Genomic DNA, 27,578 nt, shown 5'->3' with positions numbered 1-27,578 from the left:
ATTAAAATACTATTCTGGAAGAAAATAGAGATTTTATTTTTAACTGCCAACATACTGGCTAAATATACATGCTTGACGTGTGGCTAGAAATGAGCATTTAGCTTGTATTCACTGTGTGTTATCAAATTCAAGTTATTTTTTGTAGCCCTTCAAATACATTAACTCGAAAAAATATTCTTTACATAACATTATTCCATCTAAATTTAACTGTATAGAATTTTATACACTATATTGTCTTCTTTGAGAAGGTATTTTTTTTGGGTAAAAAAATTAAATAAATGCATAAACTTTAATTATATATTTTAATCCAGCGATTCTCAACTGGTGGGTCGGGACCCAAAAGTGGATCGCGGACAGCTGGTCAAAAATAAATAAAAACTTATACTTGTGAACGAAAACTAAATCAAAATGTATTGATAATATCATCAACATATAAAAAAAAAGTTAACTATATTTTCATCACATGGGATGACATGAATAAATTAATGAATGCTTTTATTTTGGTTTTAAAAAAGATGTTTTACAGAATTTATCAAAAAAAATCCAATCAGAACTCATGTAGTCCTACATATTGATATTTAGATTTTTTTAAAAATGTATAAACTTGAATTACATATTTTAGTCGACCATATCTGTAACAGATGTAGTCGACTAAAATCTTAATGTCGTTTATTTGTGTAAATTAGACTATGACAAAATCTAAATGTCGCTGCAAGAATTAACATCACTGTCCGTCTATGTTAATTTTGTTAACTAAGTGTCCATCATAGTCTTCGTTGACTATATGAAAAAATTTGCTTAAATACAAGTGAATGAAAACTTCATCAAAATATATTGATAATATGATCAACATATAAAAACTAAATTATTGAAATCCCATGTGATGAAAACCATGTATTGATGATCTTTAGATCTTTTTTTTAAAAAATTGCATGAACTTGAATTGTATATTTTAGTGCAGCTATTCTCAACTGGTGGGTTGGCACCCAAAAGGTCAAAAATAAATATATACTACAGGACAATATATAAATTTATGAAATATTTATGAAAAAAATAAGAATAAAAATAGATTTAGTTGGTTGAATTCTATTTTTTAAAAAAAGTGGGTCGGGATTCATAAACCGTGGCAAAATGTGGGTTCCAGGGTGAGAGCCGTTAAGAACCCCTGTTTTAGTCGACCATATCTGACAGATTGAGTCGACTAAAATCTTAATGTAATTTATTTGTGTAAACTTGACGATAACTGACTAAAATGAAGTTGCATTTTGGTGAAAAGAATAAAACTAAATAAAAATTTGCTGTCAGAATGAACACCACTGTCTGTCTGACCTCCAACTCATCCTCTCCGTTCTCTTCTCCTCTTCGCTCTGTTCAGATCTTTTACAATCAGCAACAAATTTGTGCTGCATCAGACGTCCATCATAGATCTCCCACTCAGCCTGAAACACGATCAGACACCCGATACACACAGGGCAACACATGGGAAAGACTATGAAAAGAAAAATATCATGCGACTATTTTTTTTTCAATCTCTTTATATATATATATATATATATATAATTGTTCAATGCAGTATGACTCATCTGACCTTTCTAGTCAAAGCCCTGACCTAATGTGTGAATGTGTGCGTGGGGGGGTTTGTGTGTGTGTGTGTGTGTGTGTGTGTGTGTGTGTGTGTGTGTGTGTGTGTGTGTGTGTGTGTGTGTGAGATTGACAGATTAAATAGTGCAAAGCCAGACAGAAAGAGATGGGAGAGGGTATATATACGCAATATGCCTCAGTGGTGTCGTAAAACTGACAGCGTAACATAGTGACTCAGTTTTGTCAACTTTGGTCTTCATTGCACTTGCACTTTGTTGAAAAAAAAACATAGTGTGCATATTTAAAAGACAAAAGTCTTTACATGTCTGTCATCGACAGACAGTTAATACACTTTTTTTCCTATTCTTTTACTTTCTAATTACAGAAAGTACGACAATTATTATTATTTAAAATCAAAAGAAGCTGATGACTTTGTTGTCGTGTTTTTATTTTTTTATTAGTCACCTAAAAAAAGTATTAAAAAAATGAGCTTGTATTATCCTCCATTGTTACAAGTCAAATTAAACAGATACCGTTCCTGACACTTAATAACAACTGTTATTCTTCAGGGAAAATATTCATTTACCTTGAGATTCAATTTGTTTTCAGTCATAAACTAGGGAAAAAAGAAACATGCAACTCCAAATAAGTTCTGTGTAAACAGTGATCACCAGCTTTCAATAAAAGAATTAAGAAATGGGGAACGGTATCAACAGCAAAACTTTTTTTTTTTTATAAAGTATCTTTTTTGAATTTTTTTCAAATATTTTAGTACATATAGTAGACAAGAAGCAAATGAAACAACAAAAAAAAAACACCAAAAAAAAAACAAAAAAAAAACAAGCACTAGCATTGCTAGCATTTTACATTCCAACAAGCGTTTAAAAGAAAAAAGGTAAGCAGTACACACGTCTCACTGTCCAGAAATGCGATCAACTCGGGCAAGATAACGGCAAAACTTTTCAAATAAAAAATGTATTATAGAACATTTAAATACATCTATTCCGCCGTTTAAATTCACCACGGTGTGAAACTCAAGCGAAAACTACTCAAATATGATTCATCTAAACTAAAGAGGGGTTTGTATTTTTCAATAATTGTGATATTTAAAAAAAAGAAAAGAAAAGAGAGACTACACTTGCTGGAGCAGACAGTGTCTGTGCCCACACAACCACAGTGTTCATCAAACAACCAAACAGCTAAATGTCACTGGAGTTCTTCTTAGTAGTTCCTGCACAATAGGAAAGTTTTCATGTGGACTTCAAGCTGTGATTTTCATTTGTTTGAGAAGGACAAGTTCGCCATTGTTGATGTGTGTGTGTGTGTGTGTGTGTATTGTTTAGTCTGAGTTGGACAATATCTATATTTCAATCATTTCATTCAATTGTATTTCCTCCTCGGGTTTCACTTTTCTAACCTATACCACTTAATAAAGCTCTGTACATGTTGTTCACTGTTGGTTCTGCTGGAATGATTAGTCTGTAGAGTGGCTTGGTAATTGTTTTAAACTTTTTTCTATAAAAAACAGCTTTCTGATTTCCTGCTGTGAATAAACTTCACTAACCTCAAAGTCACAGCCTTAACAAACCCACCAGCCTCACTGCCACATTTCAATTTATCTCCTTCAATCAAAGACACAAGTCAGTGTGTGTGTGTGTGTGTGTGTGTGTGTGTGTGTGTGTGTGTGTTTTTCACATGTCTGCATGTGGTTCCAGTGAATTATATCAGTTAAAGTGGGCGTGCACTGTAGCTGTTCCAACTCTTAGCCAAAATCTGACATCATTTGGAGCCAGACTCTACGCAGTACGGTCCGGCGGGAGGAGCTCTGGTAACACGCCCCACCCATTTTACATACTGCCCTGATGAGTTACGCAGCCCAGCTACGCCAAGAACTTCACTATCTTTCACACGAGAACTTTTACCAACGTCTTGTTTAGATGATCAGATCATAGAGGTTAGTACTAGTACTAGTAGCTCAAAAAAGACGAAAAAAACTGAACGGAAAAGTTTAAAAACGTGTCGGCTTTCCATCAAGACGTAACTGCTATTCACAAAGTGAGCTACACAAGATCCGCGGCTGTCAATCATTGTCATTTATGACGTCAAATCCCGTTTTTCAACCTCAAATAATTTATTTAAAAACAAACTTCACAGAAATATGAGCACATGAACACAATGTAGAGTGATAACTAATGATCACAGAGTTTGGGTTTGAAAAAAAATGTGTTATAAGTGCTTTAACTTTACAGTTTGACCCACATCCCATCCGTTATCATTGAGGAGGCGGGGTTTATGACCTATACTGCAGTCAGTCAGCAGGGGGTGCTCTAAAAAAAAAAAGCTTCACTTTCCCGGGAGGTTGTCCCGTTCGTTCTTTTTAGAAAGTGTCTATTTGTACGGTTGCCATACAAACAACTCCCGGTGCTATTGGTATGGTTACTGAAGTACACGTACATAGCATTTTAGGGTTAGGATTAGGTTTAGGGTTAGGTTTATGTTATAACCCAATATCGCAACAAGTTTGAGGGTTAGGGTTAGATTTAGTCTTAGTCACGTGACCTAAACTGGCCAAATACGAATAGAATGTTGGAATATTGATACGGCGACCGTACGGATAGCCACTGCCTTCTTTTTACAGTCTACGGTTAAAGTGGTGTTTCTCTAATGGGGGTAGATGTAACACTAGATCAATGTTTTTACTGCTGATTTTAATGTTCTTATTTTATGTTATTCTATTGAATCTTTTCTGTTGCACTTTTTGATCATGTAAAGCCCATTGAGTTGCCTTGTGTAGGAAATGCGCTATACAAATAAATTTGCCTCGTCTTACCTAGAGGTACGTGATGGCACTACAGTGGGTACTTGAGAGAGAGGAAAATTAACTAATGAAAGCATTAAAAATATGGGGTTTTACAATGTTTATTTGTAGTTAAAAATGATAATCAGACTATATATTACCAGCAACTCACAAAACGACAACAAAAACACAAAATAAGAGAAAAATATACAATATACATACATACATATAAAAAGAACAAAAATACAGAAAATGACAGCAAAAAGAGAGAGAAAAAAAATATCACCAGCAAGACACAAAATGACAACAAAAATACACAAGATCACTACAAACTACACAAAAGTAATAGAACAATAAAAAAAAATGACAAAAACAACCAAACGACACCATAAACACACAGAAAGAATAATTTAAAAAGTATCAACAACACATAAAAATGACAACAAAAATGCACAAAAGACAAAAATATACTAAATAATAAAAAGAATAGGCAAACAACAAAATGACACCAAATACACACAAAAATAACCCATTTAAAATGATGATAGAAATGATGATTAGAATGTTCTAGTGACACAAAGGGGGTACTTGAGCCAACAAAGTTTGAGAACCACTGAGTTAAAACATAGGTGTCAAACTTAAAGTCCGTGGGCCAAATCAGGCCTTTTAAAACAACCAAATCATCCCACAGAGGAAAGTAAAAATGACTGAGAAAACATGAATTATTGTGTAAATAACCAAATAATTCAGTGCTGGATATATCATTAGGGTTGCAAAAGGGGCATAAAATATCTGGCAAATTTCCACGGGAAATATATTACAAAAAAACATTTCACAGGAATTATTTATTGAAATTAACCAGAAATTGGGAGCAATTTTAAATCACTGTATCATATCAAAATATTGGCATCCATGCAAAATAATACGCTTTTTAAAAAAACATTTCAACAAATCTGTACAATATTTGCAGGGGTTCATAGTTTTCCCATGCGTATATAACACGATGGAAGTCATTTCTACTCTCTAATTGTTGGAAGAAACTTCATTTTTCCAAAATCCTGCTCAATCCTCAAATTGACAAAATTTCCTCATAATTAAATAAATATTGTCGCTACCCGTCACCTATTGTTTGGATATTATCTGTGCCTCATAAACTCTACATAGATAATTATTTAATTTATACATGGAAATGAAAAAGTAACACTAATTGTTCGATTCCTCACCTTTGCGGCCCACTTGAGATCAAACTCGTCCTTATTTGGCCCCTGAACTAAAATGAGTTGACACCCCTGAGTTAAAGTATCTATATCAGGGGTCACCAACACTGTGCCTGTGGGCACCAAGTAGCCTGGACCATGTGAGGGGCCCTCTGGAGGTCTAGTCACCAATGAGCTCTATCTAAAATCTGATTTACGTTTTTTTCCAGGATTCAAGCCCACAAAGATAAATACATATGAATGATGTAGTTAGTTACTTATTAAAGCTAAATACTGCTGATAAAGATTTAGTATTAAATACCGTATTTAATTGTTTATTCTCACAGAAACATCATGACCAATGTTTTAAGTGTTGCAGATCTGGTGTATGGTCAGTGGTATGTTATAAATTATAATGATATATAGTATATAAGCTATATTTTTAAAAATGCAATGTGGATTTTCAATCAAATGTAATAAAAAATTCAACATTTGCATGAATTCGGAGAAATAGTGTATTTCTTGTTGAAACCTCAACATCTCTACATCCTTTATAAGTTACTGTTATAGCCTATTTTTTATCCTATGATTAAAGTGAAACCGTGAAAATGTAGTATTTAGCCCAGGGCTCTGTTCTGGGGCCTGTTTTGTTTTCATTGTAACTGATGACTTGGTCGGTTGATCCGTGGTTTTAAAAATGTGTCTTATCATTTCTATGCAGCTGATATTCAGCTGTATTGCTCTTTCAATGACTCAGAGTTTCACTTGTTATCTGAATTGCTGGAACGTGTATCTGCCATCAAAAACTGGTTGACATCGAATTATCTGCAGATTATTTCTAACAAAACGGAAACTCTGACAAAAAAAAAATCCCCCTGATCAAGAGCTCCCTGGTGCTCTGGGCACATCTGTTAAAACCACCCTCAGAAACCTTGGGGTTGTGTTTGATCAGTCCACGTCTCATCTGTCATCCACTGACCAAAAACTGTTTTTATCACCTGAGAAATATCTTCAAAGTGAGAAATTTGTTGTCAAAATCCAATCTCGAAATGATTATCCACGTGTTCATCTCGTCACGCATTGACTATTGTAATTCTGTTTTCACCTGTTTTAACAAATAGACTAAAGAGACTTCAGATTGTTCAGAATGCTGCTGCCAGACTTTTGACCAGTGCACCCAGAACAGCCCACATTACCCCCATTCTATCCAGTCTTCATTGGCTTCTACTCAAATTTTGTACTGAGTTTAAAATTTCAGTCCTGACTTGCCATACAATGCATGGTAAGGCCCCTCAGTATATCACCGACTTGGTGTGCCCCTACACTTAAGGGCGCACACTTTGGTCCTCAGGCCAGGGTCTGCTTACCATCCCAAAAACTAATTTTAAAACCCGGGGTGACTCGGCGTTCCAGGCTGTAGCACCAATGAGCTTGACTGTGTGGACTCTTTTAAAAAGCATTTGAAGATCGCGCTCTTCAGAAAAGCTTTTGGTTAAATTGATTTTTTGACTTTTATTATCCTTTTTGTGATGTTGCTCTTGTTGATTTAATTTCACCTTTGTTTGAACTGCACTTTTTATCTGTGAAAAGCGCTATACAAATACATTTACTTACTTGCTATTTAAGAAGTGCTTTTCTAACTTATAGCCCTTCGGACTATACGGTACCTACGAAGTAGCTCACAGTTTCAGAAAGGTTGGTGAACCTTGTTCTATGCAGCCTATTTTAACTGGTTTGAATAAAATCACACATTCAGCTGCAATGACAACACAAACAAAAAGTGGTAAGTGCAAGTGCTTGTGTGTGTGTGTTCACATGAATGAGATGTGTAGTTTTGAGTCAGAGGAAGCGGCAAAGACCTTATGTCTGAGTGTGTGTGTGTGTGTGTGTGAGAGACAAGCCTCCCACAGGATCCCTCACTCTCTCATCTGTGTTCTCTTTGTCCTTCCATTGTCCCTGTGTATCTCTCTCTCTGATCTGATTGCATGTAAACATCAGTTATTTGTAAATTAAGTAATAAGACCGATTGTGTTTGGACAACACCATACCGCCACCTGAGTCAGACAGGGGGTTATAAGTCATAACTTTAGAGGGAAACTAAACTTGAAAGAACAGTATGCTCGGACTAATTTAAAAATAATGAGCATTTCCATTTGTGGGGTGGTTTTGTGGAACGATCTTGATGTAACGATTATACTAAGTATGAACATAGTGCAGTTTTGAAGTATTTATTTGTATTGTCCATTTAGTTTATTTCATTAGATTTTGCAGTTGTTAATGGTGAAGAATGGGAGTAAGACTTGACAAGCCTAGGCTTCTTTCTTCCTCTTTGTCGAACAAATCAAATAAGTATTGCATTGAAATTAACTTTTTTATTTTACAGAGATTTCTGTTGAGGTTTGATTATTTGTTTTTATCTTTTTTTTTTATTTGTGTGTTCGAAATAAATAAATAAAAAACAGTCTGTATCCATGACTTAACAGTGTGTGTGTGTGTGTGTTTGATTCGATGTGTTGTGTTTTTATGTGTATGTATGAGCGTGTTTTCGTCCCTCACAGTGATTAAAGAAGGTGGGCGGCAGCAGCAACTGGCCTGCCCGTGTGGCTCTGCATAGCAGACATGTTTCTCACTGCTAGATATTACTCATTTCCTCAACCCTGTGTGCACTCACACACACACTTACACACTGAGAGAGACTTTTAGCAGTTTTTTCCCTCGGTTTGGTGGGCTTGCTGGTGTTATTTCATGCGTATAGTGAGATCAGAGGCAGTGTGTAGCTGCAGGGCTGCTGATATCTGCGGGTGTTGAAAGTGGCAGTGGTTCTATAGAGGAGCTGAGGAGTGGGCCGACCCTCTGGGAAGACTAGAATATGAATGACTGCCAACACTAGGACGTCTGCTCAGCTCGCAGTGAAGGTCAGTCTCACATCAGATATACCAGCTCCATCAATCCGTCTGTCTACCCAACACCATACACGTCAAGTTTTGAATTGGAAAATATGTTCTTTAAGACAGGTGTACAAGAAATCTAAAATACCCACTTGTCAACCACTTACTAAAACACAATTAGGAGATTAGAACATGGCAGGCCTACCTTAGTTAACATTTATACACTGTAATACAGCCTAAATGAAAACAAAAGTGTATATGAAGCACTTTTAATATACTTACAGTTCATATATCAGTCAACACATTGCATATTTTTTGTAAATTTCACATTGCTTGTATTTAAGTTAGACATTTACAATTTATTTTCATTACATATTTTATATACAGTATATGCCACCCAAGCCACTTCAGGTGGCAGTTCTCGCCAGGCTAGATGAATGTTTTTAGTTATCTACATTACACTATACTATGGGATATTCACGAGATAATACTAAAACAGGAGGATGGCGGGAACGAGGGGTAAAATAAGGTAGTTTCCTGGGCAAAACGGGAGACTTGACAGATATGCCCATCACAGCACTTCTCTTTGACTTTTTATTGCACTATACGCTTGTAGTTACATTTTTGAGACAAATTCTGCCTCTAATATTTTGTCCTTTTGTTTTTAATTTGTCTGACAAAAATGTGCAATGAGGACTAGGGTACAATCCAATAATGGTATAAAAAAGAAGTTTTACAAATTTGCCAGCTCGCATTTTGCCTCGTTCCTATTGATATTTTGGACATTTGTAAAAGGTGGCACACTTTTTCACAATTTTTATTGCTCAACCAAAGAATCAGAAGCTTTAACGACATAAAGGGAGACATGGTTATTAATGAGTGTAAGAACATTGCAACAATTCAAACACGTCTATCCTCTACCACAGGATAGTGATGCACGATATTAGATTTTTGGCCGATGCAACTTTTGGCAATAATCGATAGATACTGATCTTTTCCCCTCCACACCATATTGCAAAATACGAAAACTAATTCAACTTGCATCATTACGTAAAACATGTCAAATTATTCTTGACAATCGTATTCAAAACCAACAATGAAGATCCTCACAGCGCATCCTACTTTACACTTATTACCTATTTAATTACATTTTTTTTTATTTCAGTGCCTCTACGTATGTCGTCTACATTGTGGAAAAAGTGTGCCACCCCTAAATGTGCAGTGATTGACTCCAGTTTTGGTAACAGATGCTTACAATGTCAATGTGAACATGGCAAAAAGCGATCTGGTGAAATTTGGTGAAAAAAAAAAAAAAACACCATAATGAGGACAGGCGACATAAAATTACAGAGTGAAACCCCGAAAACTTTCTTCTGCTGAAAACAAATGTATTTGGGTATGAAGTAGTGTTGTTGATTGATTCTAGTCCACAGGTTTATATAGCCTGTTACTTGATTGAAATTGTACTCAAGTACAAGTATGTCATACATAAAATACTCAAGTACAAGTAAAAAGTAGCTCAATTGCATAGTACTCAAAGTAAAAGTTACTAACTTTCACCCCCACGTTTATTTTTGGTAATAAATCTTGCCACAGTTCCCTTGCATACAGTAAACATCTCGTGTATAAACTTAAAAACATCGAGACCAAATCTTGCACAATTGGAACTTAATTCATTTGTCAAAATTTACAATTTTTTTTATTTTTTTTATAAAATGATACCAATGAATTCATTTTAAAATATATAATACATTTTCAGGCTCTAAGTATAGCTAAATTTATGAAACCTAAAACAGTGCCTTGCAAAATGAGCCACGTGGGTAACAACATAATAGGTAAAAACCCCAACCTGAACTGAAGAAAGAGCTGGAGGTTGGAGTGTGACAGTTTGAAGGTGTGGACAGGTGTCTTTTATACAGGTATGAGTTCAAACAGGTGCCATTAATACAGGTAACGAGTGGAGGACGGAAGAGCTTCTTAAAGGAGAAGTAACAGGTCTGTGAGAGCCAGAGTTCTTGAACCAAATACTTATTTTACGCAGGAGTTTACAAATTCATTCTTTAAAAATCATACAATGTGATTTCCTGATAATTTTTTTTCACATACTGTCTCTCACAGTTGAAGTGTAACTATGATGAAAATTACAGACCTCTGTCATCTTTTTAAGTGAGACAACTTGCACAATCGGTGGCTGATAAATGCTTTTTTGTCCCACTGTAACTGACATTTAATGCTGTTTTGGTGCCATGCATTACATTTAATCTGATTGGTCGGCTATGATGTGATGCATTTTATTGTTGTCTGGTTATTTCACTTTTTCTCACTTCACAATGTCCATTGATCATTTTAGAAAAAAAATATAATAATTTACTCAATAAAGGTTGGGTGTAGAAATGTAACAAACTACTTTAATTCTTTTAAAACGTACTTAAGTACAAATAAAATGACTGATTTAGAAATGTACTCAAAAATTTACCAGTAACAGCAACTCAATTAGAGAAACGTGAGTACTTGTAATCTCAATTTTTTTTAATATTTAATCGAACATATCTGTAACAGATTTAGTCGACTAAAACCTTAATGTCAGATAGTTGACTAAAACTAGAATATAAGTGAAATAGTCCTGATAGCTAAAAACTAAGTCGTACTTTCGTAAAAAAGACTATTAATAAAACTAAATTAGAATTTGCTGTCAATTAATACTGATGTCAACTTTGAAAGTCTTTTGAATCTAACCCCCCCACCACCGCCTTTTTTTAATCCTCACAACAAACGTCTTTGTTTGTACATAAAAATGAATCCGTACTCTCGTTTAGATGGCCGTGTCTAAATTGTAGCACTGCATCGTGTAGGAGTATTTTGCTCTGGAGACATCTTTCTTCAAACTCCTCCACATGCACAAATGTGGTCTTTGCTTTTGTGTATTTTTCAGGCCGGTTTATTATAAGCCCTATTGTGACAGGCTTTTTCATGATGACTGGCAGATCAAAGAGTTCTACAGTCATTTAGAAAGAAAAACTGGAATCAGACTTTCTAATCGCGTACTTCTGGTGTTGCGACACCATAATATTAGTGCATTGTATTATCAACATATTATCAACAAATGGTTGTTATGAGCAGGGTTGGGGTCAATTACATTTTTTTTTTTTACGTTTTTAACTACCCATATTCAATTACAATTCAGATATGATTACAGTGACCAGCATTACAACTTTTTTTTTGTTTTTTATCCTCAGAAAGTCAATTACAATTATGTTCTCAATTACTACAGTTCAATTACATTTAATCACAATTACTGAGCCTGATATACATAACCCAATAAAAGTTAACCTTCCTCTGTGTTAGCTTAGTATTAGCATCTCTTATGATTAAAGGTCCTAAATCAGCTGTAAAATACACTAAAAACAAATATCTATCAGCTCATTTCTTTCCATTGGTTGCCATGTTAGGCTTCCTAATCAATGAAAATATAGGCGTTAATATTCTTGGTGTGGGTGTCAGTGTACCCCTCAATTTCAAATTTTTTTTGGTAAAATGTGGGAAAGCTTGATATGAAATATATTTTAATAACTAACTACCTATGTGTAGAATTGTGACATGGTTCCGCAGTCTTTCAATAAATTACAAGACTTTTTATGGCAATTACAATTACAAAGTCAATTATCTAAACTCAATTACAATTTAATTACGATTACAGCAGCAACAAATTCTTAAAATTAGAGTTAGAATATTTGATTTTCCTGAAGAAAACAAAAGTGAGAATGCAGGTGCTGGCCCGCGTCACATTGCAGTAGCTTAGCAATAGCCTAGCATTAATATGGACTAGCATAAGTTTAGCGTTAGCATCAGCCTAGCAATAGCTTTAAACCAGCATCAACACTAACTTAGCATTAACATTAGCCTAGCGTTAGCATCATTCAAGCATTAACATTACCTAGCATTACCACTAACCAAACATTTGCATTTGCCTAGCAATAGCATTAACCTTGCATTAGCATTAGCCTAGCATTGGCATTAACCTAATATTAGCACTAACCTAGCATTAGCTAAGTATTAACCTAACAATAGCTGAACATTACCAATAGAAATTAATGGGAAAGAAAAAAATGTAATATGTCAAAAAGTTTAAAAGTTACAAATTATAAAAGTAATTAAGCGTACATCTTTGGAACTTTCTGAATTTTTTGATAGCTTATTTATCAAAATTGGACAAACGGTGTAGGAGGAGTTAACACAGACGGAAGAAAAGTGACGCCTCCTGCATCCTCACTAATTACGCCATAATTGTAATTAATTGTGAATACGCCATTTTAATTATAATGAACCCCCCCCCCGGTTATGGGTAATAGTGCCAGTTACATTTTAAGATGTAACTGTTCATGTTTTAATCACCCATACCAGCATCTTCATTGACTGAATGATATTTCAGTTGCGGTCCTCTCAGTGTCTGGGAAGAAGGATCCCCCTCCTCTCTCCGCTCACTTTTCAGTTTTCCACTCAGATGCACCAACAGCTTGCTCCACTCTAACACTTATTCTGTTTTTGGACCGAGTCACTTGATGAGCAACAGAGTACCCGCCTCTCCGTGGAGTATCCCCATCTAACCTCTCCCACCGATTGAAACGCGTGCATGTGCATGTGTGGAAGCAGTTGCCATGGCGACAGTGTGGCGGATTGCGAGACGGCAGGGGAGTTGGTATATAGGAATTTGAGACAGACTCGCAGGCGAGTGCGGGGCAGAAGTGGTTGTAAGGTAGTGTGGTGTTTTGGCGGCAGCAAGCGTTAAAAAAATAAAATAAAAAAAGCGATGGTGGAGGCGGCGTAGCGGTGATGGAGGAGGTGGCGGATGGAACAGCTGGCACGGCGGCCATCGTTTCAAAAGAGCTCATTTAAAACGTTTGGAGATGAATTAGTGGAGCTCCCCCGCACTTCTCACTGAATGAACACACTCACTTAGAAACATGGCAGACATGCATGTGCTCGCACACTCATGCGCTGCTGTTACACAATTAATCTGCAAAGACACATTGTATTCACAACAACTGGTGGTGATATCAACAGTCCCGCTGTCAGCCTTTGGGTGGGTGGTGACCAGCTTTGTTTATCACTGGGGGAGTAAGTACGACCGCCTCGGGGACTATTTGTGTGAGTGTGTAGTTGTCCTTGCGTGTCTGAAAGACAAGCAGTGGGGATTGTGTGTAGTAAGCTGCTATACACTGAAGACACCCGCGGGTGTTGAGGGAGTGGGTTAGAAGAGTAGTACAAAACATATCTATGAATCCTAATCATCCCCTAAGAGCCAGAGATAAAAACACTCCTGCTGTGAGTCCTGTGTGTGTGTGTGTGTGTGTGTGTGTGTGTGTGTGTGTGTGTGTGTGTGTGTGTGTGGGCGTGTGTGTGTGTGTGTGTGTGTGTACAGCACTGTATTTGAACTTCATTGGAGGCAAAAGTATTTTTAGCACACACGTGGGAGTGATTTGTGTTTGAATGAAAAAAGTAAGTCAGGTAGTCGCTGTCCCGGTCTGACATCAGCAAAGAGTTCCTAGACTATTTTGTACTCAATTGAAAAGGGGAGTTTCTTACTGATATCACTCCGTCTAACAGATGCAACCAAATGTGTGTTTACATATCTGAGGAGAGCGACAGCCAAATCTTGTCTACAACCATTGCCAGTATCTGACAGACTGTCCAATTTTTCAATTTTCACATTTTATCTGTCACACTTCTGTCCCCATTCTCTCCCTCCTTAACCCCCCTTTTGTTTGTTTCTGTCCTCATGTGTCCTTTTTCTAGGTGAGTGGTGCTTCAGTACGACACAATCAACAGTGATTAAACAGTAATGCTGTGTGTCAACCTTCCACTCAGTCCGTGCCCCTCTTTTTCCCGTGAGGCCCATGTAACCTAGCCTTTGCCCACACCCAGGGGGCCCTCACTGCCGCTGGAGCCCACCCATGAATCCCAGTCCTGACCGCGGCAAAGAGTGCCTCCCTCCCAAAAAGAGGGAGTCTCGCCAAGGATCAGCTGAACACCACCACCACGTCCCTCTGGATGAGTTCAAACCTCCTGTGCCTCTTCGGAGTCGCTCCATCACAGGGAGAGGTGAGGGAAGCCGGGAGCCCAGTGACAGAGATCGATTCCTTACCAACCCGAACACCCACCTGCTCCACAGTCCTCCACCCCTTCCTGCTCCAGCCCCAGGCCTCACTGTTCCCATACCATGGCACTTAAGCTACTCTCCATCTGTCTCCCTTCCTCTTTTCCCAGGGCAAGTCAGTGAAAGAAGGAGCTCAGGGTCTCCAGCTTGGAGAGATGACCCTCTCTCCTCACCCTTATCCCACCACTCCAGGTGGCTTAGAGGAGAGGGGGCCCTCTCACTGCCATCTTCCCCATCTGCATCTTCTTCTCCCTCATTCAAGACTCCATTCCCCACAAGAGAAATGTGGTCATATATTAACAGTGGTCGACGGGACTATAGCTCGTCTCTCTTTTCCCCATCCAACATATTTAGCAACCAATCCCTCTATAATCAAGATCCAAGCTTAGTTGATGCAAGACACAGGTACTTAGGTAAGAGGCTCAATGGCCTGGATGGGCCCGGCAGCAGGACTGCCTCCCTGTCCAGGCCTCTACCTATAGGAGATTACAGGAATGATAGCAACAGAACCAGACTTGAAGTCTCCCCACACAGCTCTCAGGCCAATGGTGGACGGAGACAGCAAGAGGCTACACCATTTCGACCGGAAAGGCCATTTTTGCCTGACTCTCAAGCTCAGGAGAGCTGTGAGCCACATTCCTCACTTCAGGACAGACACCTGCAAGGAATGGTCAAGACCAGCTCCAATTTACTCTCCCCCAGTCCCCATTCCCATGGAACCAACTCTAGGGCAAGCAGAGGACTACTGGATCACCTCGAGTCAAGTTCAGCTGAAGCCCAAATCTACTATTCTTTGGGATGTTTGGGCCAATCCAGCCCTCAGGCCTCAGCGTACTCACCGTACAGCTCCTCAGGAACACCTTTGTACAACCTGCAAAAGGAGTCAGGCTCTCGACAACACAATCTAAGGAACTCCGCTCACTCTCCCCTAGGTCTGCCTAACAGCCACGACAAGTCACAGAGAGACCATGACAGAGACCAAGAAAAAGACGTCATACACAAAGAACGAGAACGTAGTCGAGAAAAAGAAAAGAAGCTGCAGCCCATCAAAGATCAAGAAAAAAACAATGACCGCCAGAGACAGCGAAGCAGAGAAGGAGATAGAGAGTTGTCACCGTCTCATCTCGACACTTCCTCCCTGGCCCTTCACCCTTCTCCCCCCGCACTCCTACCTCACTTCACAAAGGGTTCTCTGATCGAGCTGGCAAGTGGGCAGTTGAAGCGGGTGGAAGAGCTCCGGACACAGGATTTCCTGAAAAGTGCGGATACCTCCCCAGAATTCCACCTTAGCACCTGCACCGTGCTGCTGATCTCCCCTGGCATCACTCAGGGCTTCAGCCACCTGCAGGTCCACCTCAAAGACCGCAACACTCAGGTCAGCTTTTGTATTGTAGCACTGCATGTTTCAGCTTAACTTTAATTAACATTTGGTTTACATAAATCTAAATGTATATCATATAAAGACAGTCTTTGCACGAAAAGATATTTAAAATGTTGGAAATTGCTGTTATATTTGCTACAATATATAATTATCTGATAAAAAATAAAATAAAAAATTGGATCCAGCAGCTTTAAAGTAACTTTGCTTGAGCATATTTCCTTTCCTGGTTTAGTCCTAAAATAGACTAAAAGCAAAGACCAACAAAAGTCCACATTCATTGTTTTAAATAAATATAACTTAATTGCTGGCTGTACGAAGAGTTATATATATAAAAATAGAATTTTTTATAATAGAAATCATGTGATTTTTGTCCAAATCTTCTTTCACAAAATTTCCTAAAACCTGCCGTATACAACTTGATGTTTTCCTGAACTTGGTGTTAGTTTAACGTCAGCATTTTGGGAACCACTGGGTTACTGACATGACTTCTTCAGCTTTAAATACTGGAAATCCTACAGATTCCTAGTGATTGTTTACATCAAGATAATTTTGTGGAATTGTTTTTGTGATTTTGTGTAGGAGTTACTAAAGGTCTTGGTGGAGTATCCGTTCTTTGTGCAAGACCACGGCTGGTCATCGTGCTGTCCCCAGCGGACTCTGCAGATGTATGGTCTTTCCTGTCGCCAGCTGATGGAGGGTGACGTCTGCCTGGCCCTCACACCCACACCCACACAAAAACAACGGACACATATGCGTACCACCTCCAAGATCTATCGAACACAACTTTCCTCGCGGGCTGTCACAGGGTCCAGCAGTTTGCACAGGGGGGAGATGCCACCACCGCCACCACCACCTCCTCTTCCTCACCACCCTCCCCCTACTGCGCCACCTCCCTCATGCACTGTGGTGGCACAGCCCCAGGTTCAGAACCAGGGGCGCCCACGTAAACGACGCTGGTCCGCCCCGGACACCCTTCCTTCAAATGGAACCGATGAACGCCTCCTGGATTTACCTCATGGCTTCAAGCTGACGAAATGGCAGTAGAAACTTGCACATGCATTGTTATACATCCTTATTTATACATGTACATTAGGCCAACACACACCCTCCTTGTCTCTGTTGACCTATCAGGACAAACAATGGAGAGACCTCAAGGTAGGGTTGCAGGGAAGGAAAAAAAAACTAAGAAAACGCAATTTAAATGTTTCCACACTGCTGCCGAAAAGATTATTCCTTACCTATTCCTTACCCTAAGTATCACCTTTATTCCTTTTCCTTCTGTACCTCTTTCAGCCCTGGAAATAAAAGCAGCTGAGAGCTCTGTGAATGGTTTCTTACAGACACTGATGACGTTTAATGAGACAATCAAGCACTTGTCTGTATTCACTCTGTATTGGTAATGGTTGTCCAACACACATATTTACTGAAAGTGTTTGCTGCAGGGTATTTTCAATCAGTGTTAAACTATACGCTATTGAAGAAGTGCAGATATGTATAAACAACATTTGACCATATATATATATATATTACAAGTGTTAAATACAGTAAATATGCTATACAGATATAAAGCAACTTTTGTCAATTTTGCAATGCGTTTGTTTTTTAATTTCCTCGCTTCTGACCGATGTCTAATTGTCGGCCGTGAGCGGGCAAGGTGAATGTACGAGCAACTCTTCGCCTTCTCATTCTCATCACTGGGAGTCATTTCAGACAATTGTTCTTCAAAGCATTATTCTCCGATATGTTCTTAACATTATCTCAGCAAAAAGGGAGAACACTAATGAAAACTGCGTGACAGACAATCCCGCCCACACAGACAGGTCTGTGCCACAACGCCTCGACACTCAGTGTTTTTCCATTAAAAAGTGAATGATGGAAAGAGTAAATACTGCGGTTGGCTGAAGAGTAATGGTGCTAATAACACGTTGGAACATGATGCTTTGTGAATACTCTTTTGATCCTTGTGTACTGTACGCTTCTGTTCCCATCTGAGTTTTTTATGTACTGTATATGTATGAAGGCAGGGAAAATGGTGAAAAAGTATTTTAAATTCAGATACGGGTATCTTCTCTGATTCAGCACACTCTCTCACTTTAGTTTGTGTTTTTTTTTTTTTTATTTACGGAAAGAAAAACTTAAATGTAAAACTTTCTTTTTAAATGTAATAGCTACAAAAGTGTATATTTTTAAAAAGATTGTGAATCTGTTACATGATGTTCGCTAGAAATAAAGCAAAAAAAAAAAAAAAAAGCTTTACACATTTCATTTCAAGTGTCACTTTATTCTACGCCTTTTGTTCTTTAAACCATCCTTGCAGGATCAAACACTACAACACAAAATAGAACATCACTTATAATTGTTTTTCACACTACAACAGATAGATAGCTTAAAATGTCACATGTAAGTTCACATTTACTATTAAAAGGCATTGATTAACACTCATTATTCACACGTATTATATACATCATTACAAACCATTCTTTGATGCTATGATTAGTCGTTTAGTCCAATAATTATTTGGTTTCTTCTTCACTTCGAACCTCAGTTTCTTCACATGCTGTGTCCCCAGTCTCTCCTAAGTTGAACTTCTCCAACATCTCCACAGCAAACAGAGGGACCACCTGGCCAACAGGACACACTCAGTATGTCTGTGAGGACATCTACTGGTTGGCCGTAAACATTGCAGTAAAGGGAACACTCGGAATATACATCTGGTATCAATGTGATACATTTTAACAGAGATGACGACTTTATTACTGTACTTAAGAAGTTTTTTTCTGGTATCTGCACTTTACTTCGAAGATGATGTCACGGTGTAAAATGATCTGTTAGGCAAGTTCCGTTTATGCTTAACATTTTCAAGTTTTTAAAAATGTTAAACTCAAAGCTGCCATGGGTTTAATTAAGCATTCGCGCTTTTTTTTCCTTGACACATTTTATTTACAAATTGTATTTATTACGAGTGCTAAATTCTCCAGGTGTTCAATAGTAACAGATTTGTTTCATGTACCAGTATTCTACAAGTTCCTATATATATATATATATATATATATATATATATATATATATATATATATATATATATATACATACACACACACACAAGCATTCAACTAACTCATCTCCTTCACTAATTCTGTCTTCTGTAAAGCGTCTTTGAGTTTTCTTTGAAAATCGCTATATAAAAATATAAAACTGATTTACATCATTGATATTGTTGGTTTAAAAACCCTGTTTTATTATTGAAGGAACATTTGTTTTACTTTTTAACTTAAGTACATTTAGTAGCATGTACTTTTTAAAATTTACTCAAGTAAGGAAGCAATTTCAATACTTTTACTTTCACCAGAGTAATTTTTTATTCAATTATCTATACTTTTACTTGAGTACTGAAGACTAGTATTCTTTCCACCTCTGCATTTTAAACCATTTGAACATAGCCTCATAAAAAAAACCCACAACAGACATACGGTCCCAGTATATCAGACGTACACTATATTCTTGCATCTTGTGTGGTAAATGTTTTTCTGATTACTTCTATGAAAACGGGAGATAGAAAAGGGATAATAAAATGTAGATGTTTGAAGAAAATGCAAAAGCGGGTTCAAACTAGAATTGGAGTACTTGAGACCAGTCTTGGGCTCAAGAACACATTTTGAAGATCTTGTCTCAGCCTCGAGACCAGCTGCTATTTTTCAACTTCATTAATGTGATGAAAAGGAGAAGGAGTTGGAACTGTTCCTGATTAATTAATGTTGCAATTTTAAATTTGTAATGGAGATATTTTTGCCTGCCTTATGTGTCAGTTAAAAACTCAGACATCAATCCATCTTATTTCTAGTCAGAAATACATCTGAACACTTCAGGCCTCATTCACCTGATAAATGAACATCTCATTCTCAGATATTTGAAATAATTCTGGAATTTAGAAATTGGTTGAACAAATTTGGCAAGATTTTACATTTTTGGTTCTTGTGCTTTGAAAGAGTTGCAAACAACTTGTTTTTGTTCTTCAAATGTATTTAAAAGAAAAATAAATGAGAATAGTCTCTTTATTCAAACTTGTTATGGTTTTTAAAATTTATTTCTATGGTCTTGTTCTTGACTAGGTCTCTACTACCTAAAGTCTTGGTCTTGACTAGGTCTCTACTACCTAAAGTCTTGTTCTTGACTAGGTCTCTACTACCTAAAGTCTTGTTCTTGACTAGGTCTCTACTACCTAAAGTCTTGGTCTTGACTAGGTCTCTACTACCTAAAGTCTTGGTCTTGACTAGGTCTCTACTACCTAAAGTCTTGGTCTTGACTCAGTGCAATCTGGTCTTGGGCAAGTCTTAGTATTGGTCCTTAAGTACAACACTAGTTAAAACACTAATCTTGACTTTTGCTTCAAACAAAAGTGATGGACAATCATAGGTTTGTTTTTCAGGTACAACCCCCAGGGGCATCTACAACCAACACTGTGTGAAGGAATGTGAAAAATGCCACAGAGGCAAGTACATTCTTGTTTCCTCTCACCTTTGCCATGATGAGCTTTTTGCTTTTTGGTACACTGGGGTCGGGATATTCCTCTCCAAAGCAGAGCTCAATCTCGTAGGACGGTGTTGGTCGATTTCTCTGTAAACTACTCTGTAAAGCTGTAAGGAAAATAAAAATTGTCCCTCTTAGATTGATCATCCAATAGAAAGAATGTAGAAAAACTTCCTTACCAGTCACAAAGGCTGGTGTATCGAGCAGTTTCAAGGTCTTTTCTCGTTCCAACTTATTGGGTCGATCATGGTGTCGGGCCAGGGGTCCGTTCCAGTACACCCTGCCTTGACAGAATCTCTTGATAAACACCCCGTCTGGGGCCACCCATATCAGCACACCTCTCTCCAGGTGATGCAAAAGGCAGTTCATTGGTTCAACCATGTAGGCTGGCAGAGCCACAGAGCGCGGGGAAGGGAAGGAAAGCAGCTGTGCAGTGCAGGGACCATAGATGCGTTCGTTTCCCAAAGGAACCTGGCCCTGCAGAATAAAGCACCCATCTGGGCTCTGGGTGGTCGCCTTCCTCACCATCTGGCCATGGTAAAACAGGATCACCTCCATACGGAAATCTGCACAAACAATCTGCTAGTTATTTATATTCAAAATGCAATGGTTTCTGTCTTATTCTGTCCACATTCCCACTGCTTGCTTACCTGATATTGGAAATGAAGGGCTAAAGATGGTTTGATGGGTAATGTTTTGACTCTTATGCTTCTTTTCTATTAACTCACAGTACAAATGCTCATTTATTGGGTCTCCTAAAGGAAAACAAAGACAAAATTACAGATTAAAATTAAAACTTGTTACTTGAAATGAGGTTAATAACTTTGCCTCTCTGCACAAACGGTGAGTTTAAATCTTTTCTAAGTGGAAATGAATGAACTCCCACTGGTATTTGCAAAGTATCTTACATAAGCTGGCCAAAGAGAAAATGCACAAGTGTAATGAAATACAAATGGGCTCCCTTTCATGGTAAATGTTTACAGATTTAACAAAATAGTATTTTTCAGCATTAAATTGAGTTGTTTTCTGCTTTTCCAATTTAGGACTTAGAAAAATTCATGCTTGCCTATAGATTCTATATTGCTCTGCCCGCTTTGGGAGATGAGTCTTACCAATGGAAGACTTTTCTTCTTGTTTTTCTTGATAAAGAGACTGTAAAGCACAACAACAAAAACACAGGTGTCAATACAGTTGGCTATATTTGTATTTTAGGTCCACAACAAAAAGAATTGATCTGTTACTAAAAGACGATGTCCAGACTAGTGTACTGTGCATAGCACTGTAAACCCAGATAAATCCAGAATACTCAAAACTTTTGTGGAAACCGATTACCTAAGTTTTTGAGTAGATAATTTTTTTTTTTTATATATAGTTGTCATCAACTTAAAAACGTATCAATAAAAAATGTATATTTTAGGCATTTTTTTTTTTGTACATTTTAAGTGACTTTAATTTCAAAAATTGTTTATATTTAGTTTTAAGGTTGGGTCAATTATAATTGTAACTGTGTAATTGACAATTAATTACAATTATGGCAAAATTATAATTGTAATTTTAAAAATCTGTTGCTGTTTGTAATTACTTTGTAATCGTAATTGGCATAGAAATTCTATTAAATCTGTCAAATATAATTTAATTTAAAAACTTGGGATGAAAAACTTATTAAATGATAGATAATATTTTTTTGTGTATTTTTAAATTGAACTTAAGTAATTGAGAATGTAATTGTAATTGACTTTTGGGGGATAAAAAATAATGGTAATTTAATTGTAATTGGGAAAAATTCCAGTCACTGTAGTATTGTAATTGAACGTGCATGATTGAAAATTTAATTTTAACTGAAAAATGTAATTGATCCCCAACCCTTCTTAATTTTGTCTTTTTATTTCTCAGAACTTACTCATTTTAATGTCATTGTAGTTAATGTATTCAAATATAGATACTAAAATATATACGTAATTATAACCAAAAATATATATTTTTAAGTTACGGATTAGCTACTATTTTATTAGGTGTAAAATACTCAAAAAAAAACCATCCACACAATGTACAAAATTTCGGTATTTTCAATTCAATTTTTTTTTTTCCAAACCACTACATCTGAACCGTAAACATACAAACATTTTCATTGCTACTAGAATCAACTCTTGTACCAATGACAACAGTTTAACTCTTAAAGCTTTAGGATTAGTAAATATACCTTATTTTTCAGGGAATTCTGCCTTGTTGGAGAGCTTTTTGCAGGCAGGTGGACCACAACATCTTTTGTCTGAAAAATCTCTAAAATAAGGGGATAAAAATTAATATATAATACAGAAAGTTTATTCTAAAACAATCACCACTACATTTTACTTTTATTAATCAGCACTGTATGATCTTATTTCAGGGTTCTCCTATGTTACCTGCCGCTCTGCCCGTCACTTCCTGTTGAATGCGGTAAACCTTGTACGGCTCAGTGATGTCCAACTGGTTGCGATCAGGAACCTCCTGGAAGTCTGAGCTCTTGTTGAGAGCACAGCGGAGACGAGTTTTCCACGTGGTGGGGTCAGCTTTGTCCCTCCCCTCCGTGTATTTACCTTTATATACAGCCCAAGCCTGAGCAAATTAAACCATTAAGAAACAACACAGTTTAAAAACATGATCCGAACGAATAATATTTAATACAGTTATTTTATAATCACCTAGAAATGTTGAAATGTAAGAAAAAAGTGAAAGATAAAGGTTTTTGCAACAAGTCAATAAGCAAAATATTGAGGAGAATATTGACCAAAATTAGCTCTGTTAATAAACATATTAAAATGCAGAGCTTTTTTTAATCCAACTTTTAACAACATACCCATGCAGGTAATTGAAAAATTTCCTGCCGTGCACCATCAAACAATCACACCATGTTTCATTCTAACTGTGTTATCTATCTACTGACACAGAGGGATGTTTAATCACTCGTTCTATAAATAGCTGCAAATAAAATAATGCATCTTGAATAAATAAATTCATGCACAAAAGGAAAGAGGACAAAGTTCACACTAATTTAAACCTCTTTTACCCAAATCAAACTTAACATTTCTAGATAAAAATAATTAAAATGAAATTTAAAAAATCAATATATAATCAAGACATGTTCAAGGTGACATAGTGAAATAAAGATGTAAATCCTTGTTTTAATCAGAAATAAAATGGGTTAAAAGTGACCATACATGGTGGAAAAGGTGGTGAAATGGGATTTCAAAAACCACAGAAATTGGTTAAAAGTTGCAAATGTGGCCAAAAATGAACAGAGAAATTAGAAAAAAGGGTTTGAAGTGTCAATATTGGCTTAAAAGTAGGAATAATTAGTTTAAACTGGCAAATAATGGGCATGACAAATGGTGAATGTGGTTAAATTGGCCAAAAATAACAATGAAATATGGTGAAAAGAGGTTAAAAGTGACAATAATGGGTCAACATATGCTACATTAGGTGGGAAAGGTGGTGGAAAGGGTTTATAAGTGTAGAAAATTTCTTGAAAGTGGAAAAAAAAATGCAGAAAAAGCATTTAAATTTGATGGAGAAGTGGCATAAATGGGAGTAATGTAGCAAAAATGTGATAAAAGCACAAATCTGGCACAAAAAGTGATGAAAATAGGTTAAAATATGACAAATTTGGTGTAGTTGCATTTGTGATATTATCGCAATGTCATAAAATGCAATTCTCTAATCGCAAAGGCTGCAATTTTATTTTTATTTTTTTCTTGTCCTGTCTTGTTAAGTTCAGAGAGTGTTTAAGAAGTGCAGTCCACATGTTTACATGTTTCATGAAACGTGAAGTTAGTTAGATATGTTGAAGAGGTAATGCCACAGATTTGTTTGCTTTATTGTTGTAATCTGTGCTTTAAAATTTAATTTTTTTATTTATTTAAAACTTAAATAAATCTGAAATTGTTTATTATGAAACAGATTGATTTATTGCTTGTGGTCATTGAAAAATACATGACAAGAGGCCCTTGAAAAAATAATTGCGTATTAAATCGAAATATTGAGGGAAAAAAAAAATCTCAATTAGATTATTTTTCAAAATCCTTCAGTCCTACAAACAATGGGCTCAAATTGTTCAGAATATATTCTTAGGTTTCTTGAAGACATGTAGCGACCCCCTCCATGTCTCACGACCCCAAGGTTGAGAACCCCTGGCTTAAGGGACCAGCGAACAATCAAGATCAAGTTGTGTGTTATGTTTTTTTTTAGCATAGGAGCAAATGGTGCCTTACTCAACCTTAAAACAGAACATCATTCCAAACATGCAATTATGGTAATTTATGGTTGCCAAACAAAATAAGGCGTCAACCACTGTTGGAATGAAGCAAACAGACAAACAGGAAGAAAAAAAAAGTTCAAATAAAAAGACAAAAATGGATTGTTAATGTATGTATTTTTTAAATATTTTGTATTTTTTTCCTAAACTTTTTCACTTTTTACTATTTAAGGCTGTTGTTTCAAAAAACAAAAAAACAAAACTGTAGGTAAGTGCACTTGCAGGAAGCTCAATGTCATGTGTCAAACTCAAGGCCCGGGGCCCAAATTCGGCCTTTCAGAGCATCCAATTTGGCCCACAGGAGAAAGTAAAAAATGACAGGAAAAAACGTGTCATTGTGTAAATTACAAAATAATAACCTAATCAATCTAATTTAAAAAAAAAAAAAAAAAAAAAAACACATTTCAACCCCTCCAAATACACATGGATACAAATTTACCAATTTCCCACGCTTATATCACATGATAGCAGTCATTTTAAAATGGCAGTGGCTATCAGTACTAATACCTGTCACCTGTACGCATTGCTCCTCATTGGCCAGTTTAGGTCATGTGATAGGTGCACCACATGACTGAAAGTTCCGTCAGTTTTATTTTAGCTCATATTTTTTTTAGCTACCCCGCTAACCCTTTTATTTTAGCTCTAACCGTAACCCAGAAAATACCCTAAAATGTTTATTTTTTTCATATATGTATTTTTAAAGATGGAATTTGCTGCGTTAAATATGTTAAAATGAATATATATATATATACATAAGTCAAAAGTGGAATTCGAACGCACAGCAGCGGAAGGAAGAATTCTTGTATCACAGGCACATTGGATTTGTGTTAAAAAAAAAAAGGTCCAGCAAAGTCATCTTTTGTACGGACAGACTACTGGTATATAGACAAATATTACATACTAGGAGACACTTCCTTTTAAAATCTCAAAATGATTCAATTCAACTTTATTTATATAGCGCTAATTTCAACAAAAGTCATCTCAAAACGCTATAAAAATATCAAATTTGTAATGAAAAGGAAAAAAACCCAACAAATCCACATAATGAAAAATAACTTCTTTTTTAATGCTGCAAATTTCCTTCAATTATTCTACTGAATTACATAATAACTGTTCCTAATATCAAGGAAATGTAAGTTAATTTTAGTTTTATGTCACTTAATGCTTGGATATGGTCAGTGTCATATATTTTACATGTAATTTATACCTGGAAGTGCAAATTAAGGCACAATTATGTTGAAATTGTTCCTTTTAATGCTAAAATCTGTGGCCCTCTCGAGATCAAACTGGTCCATATTTGGCCCCTGAACCAAATCGAGTTTGACACCTTTTGCTTTATGTGCTCAAAACAGTGAACCAATATTTGTTGTCAATGCTTTAAAATAAAATAAATAAATAATAAATAGCAGTATGACGACCTTAAAGATAGCTGCATCCTCCGTCTGCTTGTAGTCCTTCTTTGCTGCGTGTTTCCATGGAATCCTGAACATGGTTTTCTTTTCATCTTCCCAGGATAAACCATCATAATTCCCACTTTCTACCTGAGCAACGAGCCACTCTTTCAGGTGCAGCTTTTCTCCTTCATCCATCTTCATCTCATGCTGTGGTTCCAACAGTCAGCAGACACAGGTGTTAAATAACAGTTCAATGAAGAATTCTGGCTTTTTTTTGTCCGCGTAGAATAAAATAAAGCAGTATTATGCTACAGAGAGAGGATAGTATTAAACACACCGACCTGAACTGACCACTAATGTTGCTGAAGTTGACGCAAGCATTATAAAATGTGACTTTAGAAGCGAAAGCGAAAGTGCAGCACGAGCTGAAACTTTCAGTTTCCTCCTTGTAACGAATGTCAAACAGCTGCAAATGACTTTACCCGCAACAGAAACTCATCCTTTTAATCACATTATTACAGCTTATTGCATTCACTGAACAACAAAACTAACGTTTAGCTGTTTCTGAATTCAGATAAAAATGAGTAAGTGAAGAGAAAAAAAAAAAATGACCTGATTTTGTGTTTTTATAGAAAATGCTTTTCAGTTTTTAGGAATTGTTTAAGGGAAATATATTTCAGTTTTTTTTTTCTGAATTTCCTATAAAAACGTATTAACGGCATTAACTCAGAATAATCCAAAAAATATTTCCTTAAAAAATATCTCATCAATTCAGAATAATCCAAAAAATATTTCCTATAAAAACAGAAAAACGGGGTCAAAAAAATAAAATAAATATATATATATATATATATATATATATAGGAAACTCACCACTTTGTGTTTGCAGTTTCAAACCCCAAAGAAAATTTCAAAATTAAGTGTGAGAACATCCATATTATCATCACATCTCGACGAGAACATGCAAACTCCACACAAAAAGTTTATTATCATCAAAAAAGATCACAACTGCAGTGGCTCTGCATGTGCAAAACACGAAAACACACGTTTCACTTTTCTGTTTTCAAATAACCACAATAACAACATTGACAATCAGGAACTAAAAATAAAAAACTAAAACCCAAAACACTCAGAGAGCCATCGAGAAACAGGTGTGCATGAAGTGCTGCGTCATGGTCTTCACAGCTGCAGCTTGTGACGAATCAGAAAGTCATGTGATCAAAAATGCCACGTGATCACCTAAAATGAACAAACAATTTCAGTGAAATAGATGAACATCATACATGACAAAAACTGAACACAATTTATTTTACACAAATTTCCCAATAACAAAAAATATATAGACTTGAAAAAAGAAAAAGTTAAGATT

The 27,578-nt window shown here is 36.4% G+C and overlaps 2 protein-coding genes across 2 annotated transcripts in view; one reads left to right on the top strand and one right to left on the bottom strand.

The window, feature by feature from the left end:
- The window catches only part of LOC114467356 (ataxin-1-like), a 34,320-nt gene extending 16,050 nt beyond the window's left edge, over window positions 1-18,270 (top strand). Inside the window, exons 2-3 of the mRNA XM_028453564.1 lie at window positions 14,256-15,991; window positions 16,577-18,270. Coding sequence (XP_028309365.1) covers window positions 14,414-15,991; window positions 16,577-17,041 — 2,043 coding nt within the window. The 5' untranslated portion in view covers window positions 14,256-14,413 and the 3' untranslated portion in view covers window positions 17,042-18,270. The remainder of the gene's footprint in view (window positions 1-14,255; window positions 15,992-16,576) is intronic.
- Window positions 18,271-18,427: 157 nt separating this feature from the next.
- irf10 (interferon regulatory factor 10) lies at window positions 18,428-26,666 on the bottom strand. Its single transcript, XM_028452978.1, has 9 exons — window positions 26,551-26,666; window positions 26,234-26,416; window positions 22,927-23,119; window positions 22,725-22,804; window positions 21,637-21,676; window positions 21,175-21,279; window positions 20,704-21,090; window positions 20,513-20,631; window positions 18,428-18,618 (listed from the first exon to the last, which is right to left on the bottom strand). Exons 2-9 carry the CDS (start codon window positions 26,408-26,410, stop codon window positions 18,511-18,513), a joined length of 1,209 nt encoding a protein of 402 aa, XP_028308779.1. The 5' UTR covers window positions 26,411-26,416; window positions 26,551-26,666; the 3' UTR covers window positions 18,428-18,510.
- Window positions 26,667-27,578: the final 912 nt, after the last annotated feature.

Source organism: Gouania willdenowi, chromosome 7, assembly GCF_900634775.1.
Source record: "Gouania willdenowi chromosome 7, fGouWil2.1, whole genome shotgun sequence".
Taxonomy (NCBI): domain Eukaryota; kingdom Metazoa; phylum Chordata; class Actinopteri; order Blenniiformes; family Gobiesocidae; genus Gouania; species Gouania willdenowi.
Note: the sequence above shows the minus strand (reverse complement) of the source record. Positions and strands in the feature narration are given on the sequence as shown.